Here is a 19,857-nt window from a genome sequence, read left to right as displayed (position 1 = left end):
CCTGTGTGCTGAGACACACCGACGGTGCCACACTCCAAGGCTACAAGGCCAACACATTCTCTACCGAGCATCGACCAGCCAATAAAAGCCACTTGGTCTGGACCATGAGTTTAATTTCCCAGCGGTGTCATCCCAACACAATCCCCTCGCATGTGCATCCACGTGCGCGTTGTGCTGTCTCCACGGCAACATCAGGTGGACTCAGGCCACGCCTCTCATTGTGCCGATGTTGAGCTTACGACTGGCGGCCAGTGGGGCCACTTCCAGTCCTTGTGATAACAAGGGCTCGACTACCGCGAGCACATTCCACCTGCAGAGCCTCATGGGCACATAATTGCACCGCCTGTTTGTCCAGCTGGAGGTCCCCACAGGTCACAGGCTTTGTGTTTGTTTGTTTGTAGCGCACCGTGGCATCGCTCCTTCTTTACCCGGTCACTAAAATAGCATGCTCATTGTCAGCTGGTTGTACAGTGTAGAAGGCCAGAAGGATTTTTTTAATCAGAGCGGTGGAAGCCTCCGAGTTACTCATACGTTCCTTCCCACCGTTTTTCCATTCACACACTTCAGACAAACATACAGTTGGACGCAAATGAGGTGAAAGAATATTCTTTAGTGGCCAAGACTCCTGCCCAAACATGGCATTTTAAAGAGGAAATCGCACAATTCCCAGGCCTCCCAAACACAGCGTCCAGCTCCTTGGAACAACACAACTGAAGATGGGCCATTAGTGAAGATCGGTGCCCATTTTCTTTTCCTCTTATCTTGTTTTCACCACCACAGTTTTCCTCTACCCCAGTTGGGGAAAATAACTACCAGCAAGCCCTGACCTAATTCCTCTGAAGCATGCTGGGAGTACAGGCGCAGCAACATAAAGTGTTCCTGCTTCCAGTTTGTTGCTCCAGTTTGTGTAGCAGTTTTCTAGATGAGCTTCTCAGGTTAAAGACATTATAGTGTCTATGCATTGCTTGGGGCTTTCAATCCAAATTCAAGTGGATGAGGAATTTCAACAATGTGCTGCAGCTAATTATTTTAAAGCCACTGTTATTATTGTTATTATTATAATTGCACCTATTGCTCTCCTTTCTTAAAGACTAGTCTTTTTCAGATTGAACATAACATCCCACTGAAAGTTGTTCATAAACTAATAAACCTCTGACCCTAATCTTAACTTTCACTAAATTGTACATTTGTTAAATTATTAGTAAAATCACATTGTCCCTATTCAGCACTTCCTGAGAAACATTTCTAATTCTATTCATGCCATCTTTGATTAAAACCTTTTCACGGTGTCACAGAGTTTTGTCCTTTTACAAAAGTGAGGAGGAGAGCGTCTCTTCTGCATCACTGCCGTTGTGTCTGAGGACTCTATTTTGCATCTGACGTGTGACACTGTTGTCATGTTTTGTGCCTCAGCCAGAATGTTCACTGGCACACTGCCACAACTGGAGCTGAAAACTGCCTCTGGTGTTTTTAAATGAGGCTCTGGGTGTTTCATTCTCTGAAACAAAAAAAAGCTCATGGATACATTTTGGAGAAAGACCATTACATAGTAGTAACAAGTAACTCTTTATTTTCTCCAGCAATTCTCCCATTACTACTATTCAATTCCATAAATTTAATTTTCAGAATTATTCATATTCCCCCTTTTGAGGTCAGAAGACTGATTTTTCCAGAAACCATGAAACAACTATCAGGGTGATTCTACATACGAGTCATATGACCATGAGCACACAGCAACTTTGAGGAGGCAGATGGGTGTGAGCCGAGTCAAGCTATCGTTGTAGATACAGGTAGAGACAGGAAGTTAGGCAGGCTGGCGGGAGCAAGACCTTGTGTTACAATAATGAAGTGGTAAATCTAAAGGTAGGACAAGTGACCATATTGTAGTCATTTGCTGGTCTAAATGGTTCATTAAGATGTTTATACAGAGGCCCTACTAGTATAAACCATTTATCTTATCAAGAGCACAACTGATTAGATTAGTCTATAACATTATTAGGTAGTGTTTAGTATTCCCAGACAAGTATAGATTCCTTTAAAAAAAAAAAACAACAAAAAAAACAAGGAAATAAAACGAAGTTCAGGCAGCTTTTGTACAAAGTTCCCGCTAGTTATCGCAAAGAAGTTAGAACAACTTTTTTAAACACTGGTTGAGCGTTTGGCTTTGTTTCGTTTGTCTATATTATTCTTGTTATTTTGAAAGTCTTGACAGGAAACGCTCGCACGGCTTCATGTGCGACTTGACGGCGGGTCGCTGCTTCTCTGATCCATGGTCGCACCCATCGGCCGCTGCACCGGAGAGATGGGACAGGGGAGACAGCGAGGAGAGGGGAAACTGATCGGTGCTCACCGAAACTACTTCAACGGAGGGAAGGAAGTCACATCCGGCTCAAGCTTACTTATCTGAAACCACTTTTCACCGCGGAGGCGCGAATTTCCCCCGGGTTTTTTTTTTTTTTTTTCTTTCTTTCTTTATCGCAGCGGAGCCGAAGTGCAACAATTTCAATGTCAAGCGGGGTTGTCGGTGTATTTTTGATACCTGGGGCGAAGCGCCACACCTTCACTTAGCGCGACAGGTAAGCGAGGAGCACTGCCGTCCTTTCATTCTGCTCCCCTTTTAGCTAAAAGAAAAAAAGAAGATGAAAAAAGTCGCCTTCGACCGGCTCTGGAAGCGGACGGAAGTGTTGCGGATGCGTTGTTAGACCATAGTTAACTTTTGCTCCGGCGGGTGAAAACGGCAACAGGTGGACGCGGGGTGAGTGTTGTCAACCATATGGCAGCGAGCTGCATCGCAACCTGTATGTGTATTAGACATTTATGAAGGAAGTCAAACAGACGGCCGTGATACAGTTTGGATATCTGGAAACTGTTTTAACGCCTGCTAAACAGAAAAGCTGAGATAAATACACTAATGGATGTCTGTGGCTTTATTAAATGTAGCTTTGCGTGGCGCTATTATGATCTATCACCATCAGTGTTGTTGTTGTTGTTATTGTTGTTGTTGTTGTTGTGGTTGTTGTGGTTTTTGTTGTTAGTCCATTCACATCCCTTCCTGAATTGAAAATATTTGAGACTTCAGCGTTGTTGGTTGAATTACTTTTTCATTGTTTGTTTGTTTTTAAGCGAGCAATTGAAAAAGTTTGTTGTGTTGTTTCAGAAGCGCCAAGCAACTAGTTTGAAACTCTTCTATTAGCCTCCCAACATACAAACGTCAGTTTTGCGTGTGCTGCTAAAAGGGAAGAGGTACAACAGTCAGTAGTTTTTCGCATGCAGGACATGATTCCTGGTTAACCTTTTGGCTCCAAAGTGAGTAAATGATTAATTGACTATCAAACATTCTACTATGGCACCGGGAAACTTGGTTATAAATAACTTGGTAGTGTGCGTGTTTGTGTGTCTTTGATAACCGCTTTATTCTACAGCTGTATCACTTTTTTTTGTGGTCATTAGCGCCTTTCAGAGCATTTTCGTTTTTGATTTTATCGTGTTTGTTTATCCCACACCTTCGATAGAGCCAGGGTTGTACTCTCATTATTCTGCTCTTATGATACAATACCGGTTGCAAAAAAAATAATAATATTTTTTTTTTTCACAGACGCCCACGCTTTCAGCTGTAGGGATAGCTGGAAAGTTGAGTTAATTAGTGTTGTGTTGCTCTCGGAGGACATTTGTCTGCTGTTGTCTGTGATGGAGGTGGAGGAGTGGTGTTGAACCAGCTGAGCATGAATGCTCATGGCCTTGGGCTTTGTTTGCACACCTAACACAGACTCTTTCTGAACCCTGCCTCGCCGCCTCACAAGCCTCTCGTCCGAGCCTAAACCAGTTTCATCGCGGCCGTTTGTCAAACGCTCCCATGCCTCAGCTGCTATTTCATGACAGCGCCGAGGTTTTTCCTCCTCCAGGCGCCTCAATTATCAGCAGGATGACAGCTAGTGTCCGCGGGATGCCGGGCCCAGGTTTACTTCGCCCGTCTCTCCGTGTCGACTCTGGTTGCTTCCGCCCCTGTGGCACGTTCTTAACCAAACTGGCTAGTAAAAGTGTATGCAAATAACACAGGGTGCCGTCTGATTTGCACCTGAGCTGCTGCTGCTGCTGCTGCTGCTGCTGAGTGACTTCATGTAACCACAGAGCTGAAGCTGCAGGTGACATATGGGTCTGAAAAATACAACTGCTGCAGATAATTTGACATCTTTAATGAAGTACTGCGCAGGAATGAGAGTATGACTTCTAATATTTGATCTGTGATCACATATTACAATTACAAAGTCGTCAGAAATGACGTTGTTGATGTAATGGACCACAAGATGAGGAAATGTTTGGATTTTCTTAAGTTATAAGGTTTGAAAAAAAATTGGTGGGTGGCAGTGAGCAAATTTAACTTGCAGATTTTTGAAAGGCACCTGATTTGGCTGTCTGCAAACATTTTTACAAGCCCGATTAAGGAGCTTAAAAATGAAAAACAATATCTCCCTGCAGCCCTGACCCAGGGAACCTTCCATTGGCTTGTTTGCAGTGCTATCGATAAGCGTGGGCGGCTGGGAAATAGAGAGGAGGCCCAGGGCTTGTTTGCATCAGACTGCTACCTGAGTCCAGCCGGAAAGGGAGGTTTTATTAGTACACAAGAAAACCAGGGAAAAGCACAGAACACACACACACAAATGCATGCACATGGACCTCAGGTCATATGACTATTGATCGTTTGAAGGTTTTTTTTCTTCCCCCTGACATGCCTAATCGCTGAAACTTAGCGCGAGGATAAGAAATGTCCACAACGGCTCCTTTGTGAGGACAGTTATCAGTCGTGCGGGGAGGTTATCTCATCCACTGTACTCACAGGTTACTATAAGCAGCCATACAGCCTCTTTATTCTTCTCTTGTCGACCTCACACACACCGAAGAAAGAAAAAAAAATCATGAGTTGACATTTCTGCCTGGGTTTTTAAAAGCCTCCGAAACTGATAAGAGGAGCCAAATTGAAGGCGCTTGTGAAAGTGAGGCAAAGAAAAGCCCGAGTCACGACAGAGACGCCGACATAAATCGGATTCATCTTCATTGAAACGCATCGACTTTGGAGTTTAGATTCGTCACAACTGTGTCCTTTTCATGTTCATCCTAAAGGTTCTTTATTATATCCATTCTCAGGTATTTTATACTCTAATTACAGACTTGGGGGCGGGGGGTGCTACGTTTACAACCTCCCCTTGTTTTAATTTTACTGCTAAAACCGATGACTTCATTGAACCTCCCGCGTCTCTGTAGGAAGACAGAAAAGGAGGCCTCAATGGGCGGAGCCAACGCCTGGCAGCGGGGGGGTTCCCTAAACATTGAGTGGTATCAGTGAGATAATCATATTTTGGTGACATCACAAAGGGCTAGATGTTTTTGCACAATGCTGTTTTTAACCAAAACCAAGAGAAAGAAGTGAAAGACAGAGTCTCATATTTTGGGGGAGCTGCCTCTCAAAGACACGTATTACTCTTAATATTAACATAGAAAAGGTCAACTTCACATCGTATGTGACATTTAAATATTTTGGGAATTAAGATCCTGATTGTAGATGAACAGGATTAGGTTTAGAGTCATTTATAATGGCTGTATAGTCTTGCTTACTTTACAAGGTAAAGAAACGGTAAATGAAAGTGCGTGAAATTAAAAAATGTACCAAAGACGACGGCAACAATTGTAGGACAAAATTACCACAAATCCAATAGAATAATAAAATGTGAGTATTTGAGAAATGGCTCCAACAAATCGTTTTTGTAGCAGCAGCATCTCTTTTAGCCTCTCAGCATTTTATGTTTACGTCAATTAAAATCCCACAAACAGGCCTTTTATTGATCACGGCTTGATCTCTTTATATTTGTACACATTATTGATTAGATTGAGCAATAAGATGCTGCCGTAATTCCCTGTCTTATCTCTCAGGGCCCCCTGAGCACAAGGGAACGCAGTTTTCTGTACTCAGTTCATGGCAGCAGTCGTCCTGTTTTGTCTAAATGACGGTAAAAACTGAGTGGCAGTTTTAATTTTCGTAAGAGCCGACAGCCCGGCGCTGATGCAAAAACGGCGATCGCCCGCCAACCCAGCGGCCGACAAACATCCCCGCATCTGCGGACCGGCGGGTGTCAAAACATGTTGGGAAAACAGCGAATGGCCATAAACAGAGCCAGTTCAGCTCAGCTCAGCTCAGCACAGCTCACTGCTCAGATGGGAATCAAATGTCTCCATGTTGCCTTTACTCTCAATTATCATTCATCAATTTGACGTCCGGGTGATTTTCACAGGGGGCTGAAATTTTTAATGCAGGAAAAGGCTCCTGAAAGCCTTGTTTGGTTTGCATTTGCTGATTTTTTTATTTTATTTTTTTTTGCCATTAATGGATTAATCGTCTGGAAAACCAACAGCAAATTGCTCTTTACACATGTTCGGGAGTGTGTCTGTTTTCCAGTCCACTTCACAAACCTGACATATTCAGCTTGCAATAAAGATAGAAAGCAAATTGTGACTTTTTAAAGCTTGACTAACGACTCTGGCCGGTTTGTTTGTCAAGAGCTGAAGCTGATCTCCCAACACAGTGCTTTTGTATGCCATCCAATTTCAATTGGTGTTTTTAGTTCTAATTCTAATTCTCAGTGTTCTTTAAGGGGGAAAAACACAAGGAAAGGATGCATGTGGACGGTGAGATCCTCTTAGTATTTTGTTTTAAAGACGACCCCCTCCCCCACTCGTCACTGCACCAGAAACCAGTTGCCATTACGTCACACACCAAACATTAACCAGAGGACAAAGAAACAGTAAACACAAACAGCAGGCGGATAGATGCTAGACCAGTTGGGCCACTTTTCTCACCACCAACACTCCTCTCCTGTGTCACCCACATGTACACAATCTCCGTAAACACACACGCGCAGACACACACACACAGAAAAACAACACAGTGTGCCTGGACCTCATTTAGAACTCTCTCATGCAACACCCATGTTTGGCATAAGGCGACCTTTTCACAGATGTGTCAGGTGACCAACCCATATTGCCGCAGCGATAGGCTCGGCTCCTTTGTTAAGAGGCCGCAAGCAAACATGCAGGGCCGCTTTTGACAAATTACACCTTTAATAATAATGTGGTTGGCAAACATTATGTCACGCTGTTACCTAATTTTTCCACTTCATTCAAAAACCTTTATGTACAAAATGGTGACTGGATGATAAGCTTTTTGTCCCACCTTCAAGCGGACCAATCGGCCTTGCGTAGCACAAGGTGTCTTACGCAAGGACCGGACATCAGCTGCTCTGCCATTCGCCACAGTGAGCTGCAGTTTTCTTAAAACTCTTTTAAAAATGAGTCGCGAGGGAAGCTTAACGAGGCTGTCAGCAGATAAAAACCTTCAGGCCTCTTTGGTTGCCCTTCTTTTAAGGTGACAGTACAGTGCAGCAGCCGATTGGTTATTGAATCGGTCTTTGCCTCAGAGCAGTTTCGAAAGCTGTTCATCCCAGGCTGGCAAGATGGATGAGCGATATTTTAGAGTGGCTATCTGGGCAATACAGTTGCTGTCCAAGGTTACTCTCATCAATTGAACCAGAGGAAAGGAGCCCGATTTCTCAGTTGCTGCACTCGCTAACCAAACTATTTTCAGACCAAACTTCAAGCCTGGTCAAATCAATTCCAGCTGCTCTCCTTCCAGAGGAAGATCCGCTCTTGGTGTCATCTTTCCAGGTTAGATTATTCCCACTGCAGCAATCATTGCACTGCCGCCTCAGCGGGTGTCCCTGGGATTTCAATCTGCCGCACATTGAGGGGACACTTGGCAATCTCACTTCTTATTGCAACTGTTTCTCCTGGATGGCCTGTTTCAATTTCCTCAGAGGGAAATCTCCACTGTCAAAAAAAACAAGAGCCATATATTATGTATTGAACGGCACGAGCAGTGGATAAAGCACTTCAATGGCCAGCCAACAGTGGCCAGTGTGTGAACGATGGCAGGGCTGAACTCTGGACTCTCACTGACTTTAGAGCATCGCCTGAGGGACAAGAGTGATTCTCCTGAATCTCCTGAAAACACTTCACATGCTTCTGGGAACTCACTGCCGTCCGGAAGACAACTCAAGCAATGCAAATTGATTGATTGTTTTTGATTGAATTTGATTGTTTAAATTAAATTTAAATCCAAGTTGCAAAGTTTCTTGGCCGAACAGGAGCCAAAAGAGCCTTAAAATTGGCACAAAAACTGCGTGAAGTATGTATTTAAAAAAATAATAATAATAAATGATCCTTCCTCTATTTGAGAAGTTCGTCTCCAAGGGTTGTATGTCACCAGTAGAAACGGTCTGCAGCCTTCTGACTGTCTGCTGAGATGCGGAGGTCACTCATGCACTGCTCAGAGTATGTGCTCCAATTTCTAACCCCTGACCTTTTAGCTGTCTTATTCTTCTTGTTGCCTCCAGGCTTTCCTCAGTCAAAGATCATCTCATTGTTATTGTTATTGTTATTGTTGTATTAATGCACCGCACAACAAGAAAAGAAGGACATGAAACGTGCACTATGTGAGTCATAGACTCCTACAGTGAGTCATAGACTCAATGTATGCCTTAACCTAACACACAGTATCAAACAAAAAAAAAGGGAAAACGATTGAAACCCAAAAGTGTGATAGTTTGTTGGTTTCAAGAGACTTTAGTTTTATTGTCTTCTATTTACTTTGTCTCTGACTTTTGGGTCACTTGGATGGAAAACAAGCCAGTTAGTCTTTTTTTTTTTTTTTTTAGAGGAGAGCTGTTGGGTGTCTGAAATGCCACCACCATCTCTGCCCCCAGGTTTGGTTCCTCTCTCGTTCCTGCTGATCCAGCAGAACGAAGCAAAAAGCACATGTAACAAGGAACTGAAGCCAAAAACAATTGTTCAGTTGTTCAGAAACTTATTTGAACTGCAGTCATTATATAACTTGTATCAACGCCGTCGAGTGTATGGAGTGTTGTATGTTCACTTAGTTCATGTCACGGGCTTATGTAAGGTTGGTAACGTTGGAATGCAATTTGCTGTTCAGTGCACATTTGCCACCTCATGTCCACGCTGTTCCCCAGCCTGAAGCTCACCCAGCTCCCATGATGGGACACATGAGACGGAGAGTCATGAGGTTTGACTCCAGGGTTAGACGTTCACCTTGTGCCTTGCTCTGTTTTTGTTGAGTCTGGTGTGGGTTACTTGTGGCAATTAAATCAATATATGAATATTTCCATACTCAATACGCCGATAGTACGCTGCATTTCTCCCACGATAGATTAACATTCTGTAGTCAGCATCAAAAGGCAGCCATATGCGTTATGAGTTTCAATGTAAGTGCTGTAAACAATTGGCTGTAGTCATGTATTGTAATATAAATGAGAAAATGTTGAACAGGGACAAAGTTTTTACATCTAATTACACGTGAATACAAATCTTTCCTGATCAGTGTTCTGTCATGATGTTATAGATTTGATTTCTTTGTGTTCAGGAAGGCCGGGGTAAATGTTTTTAAATAATATGATAATGAGAAAAGTTCAGAAAGGTCCATGTTGAAGGTTTAACGATTGTTAATCCTGTTGCACTTGGCCGACGAGGCTCTGCAAGTTGACACACTTCTTGAAGGGGATTGACAGACTTCCAAGTGAAGTCGCAGTGAAACACGTGTCAAAGTACAGAGAAGAAAAAGTTGTGAGCACAGAAGGAGAGATGACTGTTACCTCATTAAAAGCAACAGGAACAGGGGGTAGTGGTTGTGGCAGTGAAGCGGAAAATAAAACAGAGCGGTCAGAACAAAGGGAAAAAAAGATTGTTGGAGTTTGGCACAGTGTCGCTGACCTGCCAGAATCTGACTAAAACTTGAAGAAGTTGTCCAATTGCAACTTTCACTTTTCAGCACTGACTTAGCGCGCAATTAACGCTATGGTTCCCAAGACCCGCTGGGAAATTAACTCGACTTTTGCTCGACTTTAGCTCCCCTGCCTGTGAGATAAGGGACACTTGAGCCGCTTTGTGGCGCTCCGGTTCAACAGCGTGTCAAACAAGACATCACGTCTGAATGCCTGCTGGGCTCCTCTGCCACTCTGGAGTGCACTCGGTGCCGATCATCCCCTTGACTTAGTCCAAAAGTGAGCGAGATTGTGTCGGAGGTCCCCTGTGATGAATGTGAGGTAGCGAGTGTTTGCGGCGGAGAGGCCAAACATCTCACTGACAAGTGGGTGAGAGTCGTCCCAGCCGATTCCCCCTCGATCGGCCTCCAAGATGGTCTACACTATGGCTATGGCTATACTGCGCTATACTGTGCACTTGGAGATTTGACCACAAATGTAAAGTGCATTACAAATAAAATCTATCATTATTATTATTATTTATTATTATACTGCAGCAGAATTGGAGGGGATAATTAGTAGCCTTGGGAAAACCATCATAGCCGTTGTTTGTTTGTTCCGAAGTCATTCATATATATAAATAAAAGAGTGATGCAGATTTTTCAATGTGAACATGAGTGCCGTCGTGCGCCAAGAGGTTTGTTTGTTGCTCCCTCATGTATTTTTCACAAGATTTCCCCGAGGAGAGACCACTTGGAGCTCTTCGCTCACACTCTCTCCATTGCTTAAAAGCCCAACAGCACAACCAAAGGACGCTGCATCATTGTTGCCTCACCTTGATTCTTTTTTTAAGAAGGATGAGAAAATGACAAAGAGCTACTGTCCATCCATCCATCCGTCCACCACCTATCCTCAGGCAAAGAGCGTAACCCAGGCTATCACTGAGCAAAAGTGGAGTAGACCCTAGACAAGTCCTCTCAGGGCTGGCAGAGATATAAACAAACAGTTGCAGTCTTCGACACTGACTGGCAATATAGACAAGTCAACTAACTTGGGTGTCTTTTGACTGTGGCCGTAATAACCAAACAGACAGCAGGAACATACAGTACAACAGGCCTGCTTTTGGATCAGAGACCTTCTTGCTTTCGGGCACCACACCACTCTGTCACACAAGGACCTTTGTGATGTACAGTGCATTATTGCCAAGAAATAAAAAGAACAGTATCTCAGCACGATAACCACTGACGAGAAGAGCTGCTGCTTCTAAAGCCTGATATATCTCCATAATCCAGGCCATCCATCTGTCATCCTGAGGCCAGGGGAATAAAGGAGATCTTTCTTTCTTCAACGCCACTCCCCACCAGCGTCTTGGCGGTGTGTCAGCATTGTATACAGACATACATACACATGCACACATACAGTATATATGTGCAGTTTTGGTTTTGGACATCCCCTAAAGACCTCAGGGACTAAAAAGCTTGATTTTGCCCTTACCACTCACTGGCACCCTGTTTTAACTACGTCTCTTTTAAAGCTGGTATTTTCATTCTATTTCCAGTGTTTTCTATAAAGAAACCACCCACTGGTGACTCTGTAATGCTATTTTGTTCTCACATGATGGACCCTCAGGGTCGGAGACCGAAGGTTAGGCAGGGAAACTGTTTTGGGTCTTGTTTTTTTTTTCCTCTGCTGGACACACATCCTTCATTTCTGGAGACAAGGGGAGACAGTGTCCTCCACCTTTGTGACACTCTTTCTCTTTGCTTGCAGACAATCCTCATTCAAGAATCCGATGATTAATTATTTACCGAGGCAATGAAATGCCAAAGCCCAGAGAAACACGCCACAGAGAGGGAAAAGGTCGGCGCTGTCTACCTCATAGATACACACTCCGACACGCACACTCTCGCAGTAGTGATGGATGGCTATAATATCTCTATTGGCGCTCGCGGCCGACAGAGTTTCCATCCTCTCGCCCAATCTGCGTCGCCACCAAGGGCACGGCGACAAGAGAGAGACGGGGGAGAAAAAATAAATAAAAAAACATGAGTGATGAGATGAAATCCTCCAGAGGAGCCACGAAAAAGCCCTCATTTAAAAACCCCTGGCATGTCAGAGGTGTTGAACCCGCCGATCAATAGTCGTCTGGGAACTCTGTCACAGTGTGTCATTGCACAGGGCGGCGGCATCTGAGGAGCTAACTAACCTTTCCCTCGGCAGGGACCAGGGCAAAATGTCAGCCGCCACGGACGATGCATGCATACATTGTTGGCATTGGACTGAACATTTCTCTCTTTATGTCCCCCCACAGCACCACCACCACCACACACAGCAGGCCAGATGGGGTGCCAATGCTGCAGGATGATAAAAAGGTGAGACTCATTTCACACCCAGTTTGGTTCTGTGAGCTTGAAAAGGTTGTCAGCGAGTCGTTTCCTCCGCCGCACTCCTGCATTTGTGTTTATTCTTTTGTGGCCAATGTTCTCGGTGGCGGGTGTGTGAACCGCAGCCGATGCACTCAGCAGCAACGCACTGATGTGATAGCACTGACTCGTTTTGTGTGATTCAACTATCCAATTATCAATATTTCATTTCACCATAAAAGTGCAGTCTCCTCCGTAATGTGCACCGCAACAATAAAATCACCTGCTTGTTGCTTCTTGATTGACTGCAGTGAGATTACAGGGGAAACATTAAGAAATTTAATGAATGCAGCTGGAAGGAAATCATTCAAGCTGTTTCAGCATCAGACTTCAGAGTTAATTTTTGGGGTAAACTCACTCTATCTACACGCGGGAAGACCTTTTTGCCACCACTGTGTTTTTGCACATAAGATAACTAGCAGGAGCGCTAATGTTAGCATGTAGCTAAAGAAGCCAGTTTTGAGTAAAGAGTTCTGGTCCTCCAGCCTTGAACCGGCTGCTTATCAATACGGCCATATTCACCGTGTTCCTGCTAATTAGGAGTCCACTCGTCGTTGTTGTCGGGGGTTCAGCGGCGCTGCTCTTTGAAAAGAGACGGAAGGAAAACACGAGCAGCGCAGGCGAGCGAGATTCTGATTGCGGATTAATGAAGCGGCCTCGCTGTGATTCACATACCAGAGACCTAATCCTCCGCCCTCGACACTTTCCCATGTCAGAGACACATGTGAATGCTTTTCACACACACACACACACACACACACACACACACACACACACACACACACACACACACACACACACACACACACACACACACACACACACGCATACCTCTCTAATTGTCCGCAGTGTCACATTTCTGGGCTTAGTGGAGTTTGGCAGAGGCTGTGTGTAGGTTACTGGGTCAGCGGCGCAGCCTCAGCCGGAGTCGCCGCGCGCTCACCGCAGCAAACCCAGCAGGACGCCACAATTCCTGCAAAATGAACCTGCAGTACGTCCTCGGCGGCATTAGTTTTTGCATTACGCACTGCAGTCATATCTAATAATTTGCACAAAGCTAATTAAACTGCTGGGTTTACCAAGTTGCACGTAAATATATTCACAGCTTTAGTTTGCGCTAGTTTGAGTCCCGCGCTCGACGGTGACAAGTGAAGACATGGGTGGGGGGGGGGGGGGCATTCCCGCATGTCGTTTCTGATGTGAACGTCAAACCTGTTTACCAGGAGGGGACTGCAGCTAGTGTGACTGAGGACTTTGACCTCACCTCCTGCTGTAAACAACATCCTGTCTGGTGCTCCGCTGGAGCAGAAAGAACAAATAACTGCGACTCGAAAAGAGGAAGAGAATCCTGACGGAGCGGAGACTCTCCAGGGATTTTAACGAGAGACCGTCACTGTCACCGTCTGTCAGTAAACGATCCGTTCGGACGATCTAGGTATCCCCCCCACCCCCCCACCCCAACTCTCCCACCCCGCCCCCGCGTGATTTGTTTGATCACGGACACGGAAATCAATATATTTATTCATCATTCTGCAGAAGGGGGCGCCGATTGAATTGCACTTTCTGTCTACTTTCTGTCTGCCTCTGTGCGTCACCGCGCTCATTTTATTCATTTCTTCCAACACTCTGTGTGTGCGAGCTCACCTCGGCAGCCGGAGAGACTGGCTTGCAGTGGAGGGGAGAGGGGGAGAGGTGCTAAAGTCAGACAGGGTGAGCCGCTGCGTGGGCGAGGCTCGCCACTATAAATATGGAAGCGGGTGACCGTCTTGCGTGTCAGATTTCCGGGAAGGGAGAAAAAAAAAAGAGGAAGAAAGCAGAAAGAAATCAATTGCTGGGAAGTTGAGGAGGTTTGTGGGGGGGCGGAGGGGGGGTTGGGGGGGATTCAAGTCTCAGGTTCTTATGACCGTGCGGTGGGGGGAAGAAAAAAAAGGAGAAAAAAAAACAAGCAAAAAGTGAAGAGCAGAGAAGAAGTTTGCTGGACGTCTGACTCCTCTGCACTGCAAACACTGTGATACCTGGCCAGGTGTTCCAGGACCACTGTCTTATTTAGATTCAAAGAACATCTCCCCCACTCAAGTACGAGAAGCTGTTTCAGGCTCAGAGCTTCATCGAGTGTCACTTCCTTTCCTACCTTTCGCCGATCTGGGGCCATCTGACGGGGGATTCGCTGCGGCGGCGGTCGGTTGTGAGACGCTCCGCCCCTTCATTTGTCCAATCACAGGCCGGCAGCACGGACCACTGACGGTGGAATGGAGAGAGGAAACACGATTCATACCCGACGTTCGCTTTCTGCCTCCAAGCACAGTAAAATTGTAAAAATGTGTTGGATAATCTCTAGACAGAAGGGCTGCAGAGTTCAATTTTTTCATTTTTCCTCTCAACAACGTCTGGCCTTGTTCAGCGGCTGCGCCCTCGTCTCTCCGCCCGCAGCGTGAACACGTCGTCGGCTGGTATTTTTGGAAGGTCCGGGTCGTTCTGTACCTTGCCGCCGCCGCACGCCGCGGCATTCACGTGGGAGAAACACAGACCAGATGTCTGACGTGTAACCAGCAAGCAAATAGCATGCGTGTCAGAGCCTCGGCTGCAACTTTTAGAGCAGGCATGGGCAAACTACAGCCCGTAGTTTTGAGAGTCATTTCAATAAAGAGCTAAATATCGTGGGGCTTCAAAGACTCTGATTTTGTTGGAACTTTGCTTTGCTTGATAGATTTTTTTTCCTACTAGGAGGTGGGTCACCAAAACACTCCATCCATCTACTGCTGCTCCAGCCCCTCTATAAAATTTTAAATTTTAGAACCCATTGTGGCCCCACCAGTCAAACAGCTTGTCCCCCCGGTTTAGAGGGAGCCATCGACCGCAGCAGCCAAGCTTTCCTGTTGCAGCCGGCCAGTGATCAGCGGCAGCGGCGCTCTCATCGATCGTCGCAGGAACATCTGACTCCTGGAGCCCAGTCAGGGCGGACAGAAATAGTCCCGCCTGTCTGTCTGTCTGTCTGTCTGTCTGTCTGTCTGCGAGGGCAACCAGGATACAGCAAACTAATCTTGTTTACTATTGCTACTGCAACAGTGCACGACATCTCGCTTAAGCAAATCAGCTTCATCCAATATCGTTGTGGTCCATCAATATCAGTGAGGAGGGTCGACGTTCAAGCATTGATACTCGTGATTCCACACGCGTCTGTTTTTAGCTGTGACTCTCATGGTAAATTGTCATTAATTCCACTTTCTGCATTTTACGTTGGTGTTAACAAGTCGGTTTTTGTTTGGTTTTTTTTTAATCGCAGCAGACACTTATTTCACTATATTTCAGAACCAGATTCCATCAGTCGGTATGGTCCAAGTTACATCTGCTTTTGGCTATGAGTTGAGGCTGTGTAAATTACAAAAGACACAATGTGTAATAATAATGTAGTGTTGTGCAGCCATAATTTGAAATAACATGTTAACATGTTTTGCTTCTATAAAGTATTGGTTTTGGTATTGGTATCGACATTGATATTGCTATTGCTCTCAGTACTGCAATTGGTATTGGTATCAGTTAACTGGTATCAGTATTGCTATTGGCATTGGTATTGGTGCTAGTATTGGTATGGTATTGGTATCGATATCGGCAATACCATCTTTGGGTCAGAAAGAAAATCCGTGCTATCACACATCACTCACTAATCAATATTTTTTTTCTGCCCTCCAGCTACATCTACGACCCGTCGGCGGGGGTTGACGGCAGGAAGCCCGACTCTCCCGGCAGCTCTCTCTACCAGCCCCACCACCTGCCGGCCCACACACCGCCACCGCCGCCGCCGCCGGCACCCGGCGGTGACCGCGGCAGGCAGAAGCACGGCTTCCACAACCTGGGCTACAGCAAGTCCAGCGACAGCACGCTGATGCTGGAGGCCGACAATAACCACGTCAACCAGCGGCTGCACGCCGCACCTTCCGCCAGGGAGCCGCGGCAGCCGCCGCTCGGCACTCCACCGGCCGGCGTCTACATCATCCAGCCCCAGTCGGCGGGCAGCCGGTGGGTGCAGGAAAGGAGCCCCAGCCAGGTGCCGGTCTACCCGGACACGCTGCCCTACCAGAGCCCCGCCCACTACCACCACCAGCAGCACGGCGGCTGGGACACCCAGCTGGGCGAGTGCAACAACGGCCTGTCGTCGTCCGACGAGCTGGACGAGGGCGTCGGGGGAACGCCCGAGTACCCGTGTGACACGGGCGACGAGGGCAGCGTGCTGTCGGCCGATATGCACACCAGCACCACCAGCCTGTCGTCGGCCGACGCCAAGGACGAGCTGCGGCGGCGCAACAACCCCGACGTGTCCACCGTGGAGAGCGGCATCTCGGTGATGAAGAGCGAGGACGAGGAGGAGGAGGAGGAAGAGGAGGAGGGAGAGGAAGAGGGGACGCACAGCGTGACGGACTCCATGGTGGCAGAGGCCCTGGCGGCGCTGGAGGCGGCCACCGCCGGAGAGGAGTGCGAGTGAGGAAACACCTCCTCGAGGCGGCAGCTGGTTGCGTAACGCTGATGAAGGAGCGCTCTGTTTACGTGTTTTATTGGAACTTAAAGTCCTGGATGGTTTATTTATACATATATATATATAGATATAGATATATATATGTATATATGTATATACATATAAATATATATATATATCCTGACCTCAGGGACAGAAGTACAACGTCTGCCTTTGAGAAGAAGGCCATGTTTCAGCGAGAGCTCTGAGGTTCCACACAAAGTAAAGAGACACAGATTTTTTGCCTTTGGCCAAATCAGCCAGTTGGACGCCATCAGACACTCCACAGCTTTGAAAATATCAGAACTGGCCGTGCGGTGGCGCTGTCCACACTGCCCCTCTCCAGGTATCGATGAAAGCAAATGTCAAGTTTCTTTCTGCCTTCATTAGCACCGAGGAGCTACAGGAACTAGCTACGTCTCTTTGAACACCAGCGCTCTCCACCGCTCTTTAGGACTCTTCAACGAGGAAAGGTCAAATTATTATTTTTTTATGTGCTACCAATGTTGTCATTGTCCGTGTCGTTGTGTTATTTATAATACTTGGCTTGTATTGGTATTGGGTTTTTTTCTCCTGAGTCACTGTGAGAGGAAACTGATAACTAAGGCCTTTAAACTTCAGGAGAACTGTGCAAACGTCGCTCTCACGTCGAAAACAAAGTGCATTGGCAATTTTTTGGATCTTGTAATTGAATGCACAATGCTGTGCGACACACTCAGTATGCAGTGGCATATCTGTGCAACGCTAATGAGCAGGTTACCAAAGTTTTTGTACATTTCACTGATTGCACCATGAAGGTACTCTGTCTGTCCCACTGTTATTTTTTTTTCTCTCTCTTTTTACCTCCAGTTTTTTTTTTTTTTCCTGTCTGGCTTGTGACATTAGTTTAACCTGCAGTTTGTTGATGTGCCTTATTGTGAACTAGTCGAGGCCAGACAATGCAAAGGAAAAGCACACATTTGGTTTTTGCGTGAGTTAAGATGAAGGAACTTTTTATTTGTTCCCTTAGCAAAGATGATGAATTTGCTAAACTGGGACTTCATTTATTGTTTTACTGCCAAATTGTTTCTACATATTGTTAAATAAAGATACATGAATTATTTATTGTTGTTATTATGATTACTTTTCATCGCTGTGTTTTTAACTAAGCGATTCGATCCATTTGGATTATTAATTGCGAGTTGCCCAATCTCCTAATTTGCTAAAATGGTTCAGTTCTGCCAAAATAGTCTATTAGATACTATACTAGATACTATACTATGTACAGACCAACCCTCAACTCATTTGTTTGCTCCATTTTTCTGTAAGCGAGAATAAACAACACACAATTCTGGGGAAATGCTTTCTGCAGCGTCACAAAGGGAGCTAATACCTCTGGCAAGTTTGCAAACAACAACTCTTTGAGGTTTTTTTCCCTCTAATTATTGTGCAAAGCTGCTCGCTCGGAGGCCAGGATCAAAGTTAAAGACTCTAAAATGGACAGAATATGAACATTTTGAACAAAGTGTCTAAGGACTAACCTGTGTCTTCCACATGTAGCATCTGTCTAGCATTTTTGTCACTTTACTGTGGTTTTGTTTTTGTCATTAAATCCCCAGAATAATACAAAGCAAAGGCGTGCACTCACCAAATGTAGTGTAACGACAGGAAGAACAACATTTTTGAAAACAACAACAACAACTTAAACAACTAATCCACTGAGACAGGAAGAAGACGTCACACGGGGCAGCTGGACAGGTCACAGGTGAAACACATCAGCCAATCAGGGAGGCTTGAAACAGGAAGAGCAAAAATCCACCAGGAGGAAAAAAACCTTCAAAATAAAACAGGAAGAGCAAACAGGACTAAAGACAACAACACAACACACTGACATGGCTTTAAATCTTCTGCATGAACTCACAAACAGCAAACAAACAGGACGTGCACAATTTAAGTAATTTGCTGACACTTATGGTGAAGGATCCTCTTCCAGTTCAGAATTTCACCCACTGAACATGCTTCAAAATCAATCAAATTTTCCAAAGGTCCAGACTGGAGAATCATTTCACTAAAATGAAGATTGAGCCCCCTGGACTCTACACCACCATTTTTTGTGTGTTTTTAAACAAAGAAATCTAGGTAAGAGAAATGTGTCATTTTCTTGCAGAGCACAGTCTCATTACTGCCGTGTGATCGGTCTTGTGGGTGTTTTTTCCCTACATTTTGAGATGGAGATGCGTCCTCTCACTGATGGTGACATTCTGCAGGTCAAGGACTTGTTTACCAGAGTCTTCACTGTGGGGCTTTTTAAGCCTGACTTGTTAGAGCCTCCGAGTCTCTGGGTATCAGCTAATGAACACCTCAGGGCCTTTATTATTTACCTGAGCCTGGAGACACACACACACGGAGAGAGAGTGAGAGAGGCTGAAAGAAGTTGGCTAATTGACTGAGGAGGATGTCAGCCAATTTCTACCTGCACGTTTTCTCCATTTTCAAATGTATATTTTCTCACCCTCCTCACACAAACTCACTCCCTCTTCCTCCTCACTTGTCACTCTCATTGCTCTTTCAATGACAGCGTTGCTCTTCGAGAGCATGACACTTGGTTCTCACACTGGAGTGGTTTAGGCTTCTCCATCCGAAAACCTCAGAGAAGCAGGCGGACGGAAGGATTTCTAGCCTAGCGTAGCATGAAGGCGCTAACGACTTAAGCTTCCCTCTGCTTGAAAATACTGGCTTTTGTTGCGTTGTCGTCGTTGTTCGGCCATGATATTAAAGAGAGCGACCTTATTTGCACAGCAACCTGTTCTGCGCAGGTCAACAGAGAGCATTTGTGTGACAGATTCCTCCATGTTCTCTGCACTAGCTCCACCAGGAAGCAGGCGCTCCACTCCCTTAGGCTTGTGTGTGTCTGTGTGCGTACGTGTGTTTGCTCTGTTTGCATGTTTGTTCTCCACAAGACCACGTCACCCTTAATGATCTCGGGCCTAATTGCAGCGCACCTCCTGGTCTCAGAGGAGCACGTAGCACTGTAAATATCCACCTCAGAAGCAGCAAGTGTGTGTGTGTGTGTGTGTGTGTGTGTGTGTGTGTGTGTGTGTGTGTGTGTGTGTGTGTGTGT

The 19,857-nt window shown here is 45.6% G+C and overlaps 1 protein-coding gene across 1 annotated transcript; it reads left to right on the top strand.

Annotated features, from left to right (window-relative positions):
• Window positions 1-2,276: 2,276 nt before the first annotated feature.
• Window positions 2,277-17,859, top strand: LOC142904459 (uncharacterized). The gene is made up of 3 exons (XM_076050565.1): window positions 2,277-2,576; window positions 12,136-12,196; window positions 15,938-17,859. The coding sequence occupies exons 2-3, from the start codon at window positions 12,165-12,167 to the stop codon at window positions 16,725-16,727; spliced, it is 822 nt and encodes a 273-aa protein (XP_075906680.1). The 5' UTR covers window positions 2,277-2,576; window positions 12,136-12,164; the 3' UTR covers window positions 16,728-17,859.
• Window positions 17,860-19,857: the final 1,998 nt, after the last annotated feature.

This window comes from Nelusetta ayraudi, unplaced genomic scaffold, assembly GCF_046127955.1.
Source record: "Nelusetta ayraudi isolate G7.1 ecotype Tasmania unplaced genomic scaffold, CSIRO-AGI_Nayr_v1 ptg000128l, whole genome shotgun sequence".
Classification (NCBI taxonomy): Eukaryota; Metazoa; Chordata; class Actinopteri; order Tetraodontiformes; family Monacanthidae; genus Nelusetta; species Nelusetta ayraudi.
The sequence above is the reverse complement of the archived record's forward strand: the minus strand, read 5'-3'. Positions and strand labels throughout refer to the sequence as shown.

Coding starts and splice junctions, on each gene's coding strand:
- LOC142904459 (XM_076050565.1), top strand. CDS start 12,165: ATGGGGTGCCAATGCTGCAGGATGATAAAAAG. Junction 12,197..15,937: donor TGCTGCAGGATGATAAAAAG/GTGAGACTCATT, acceptor TCTGCCCTCCAG/CTACATCTACGACCCGTCGG.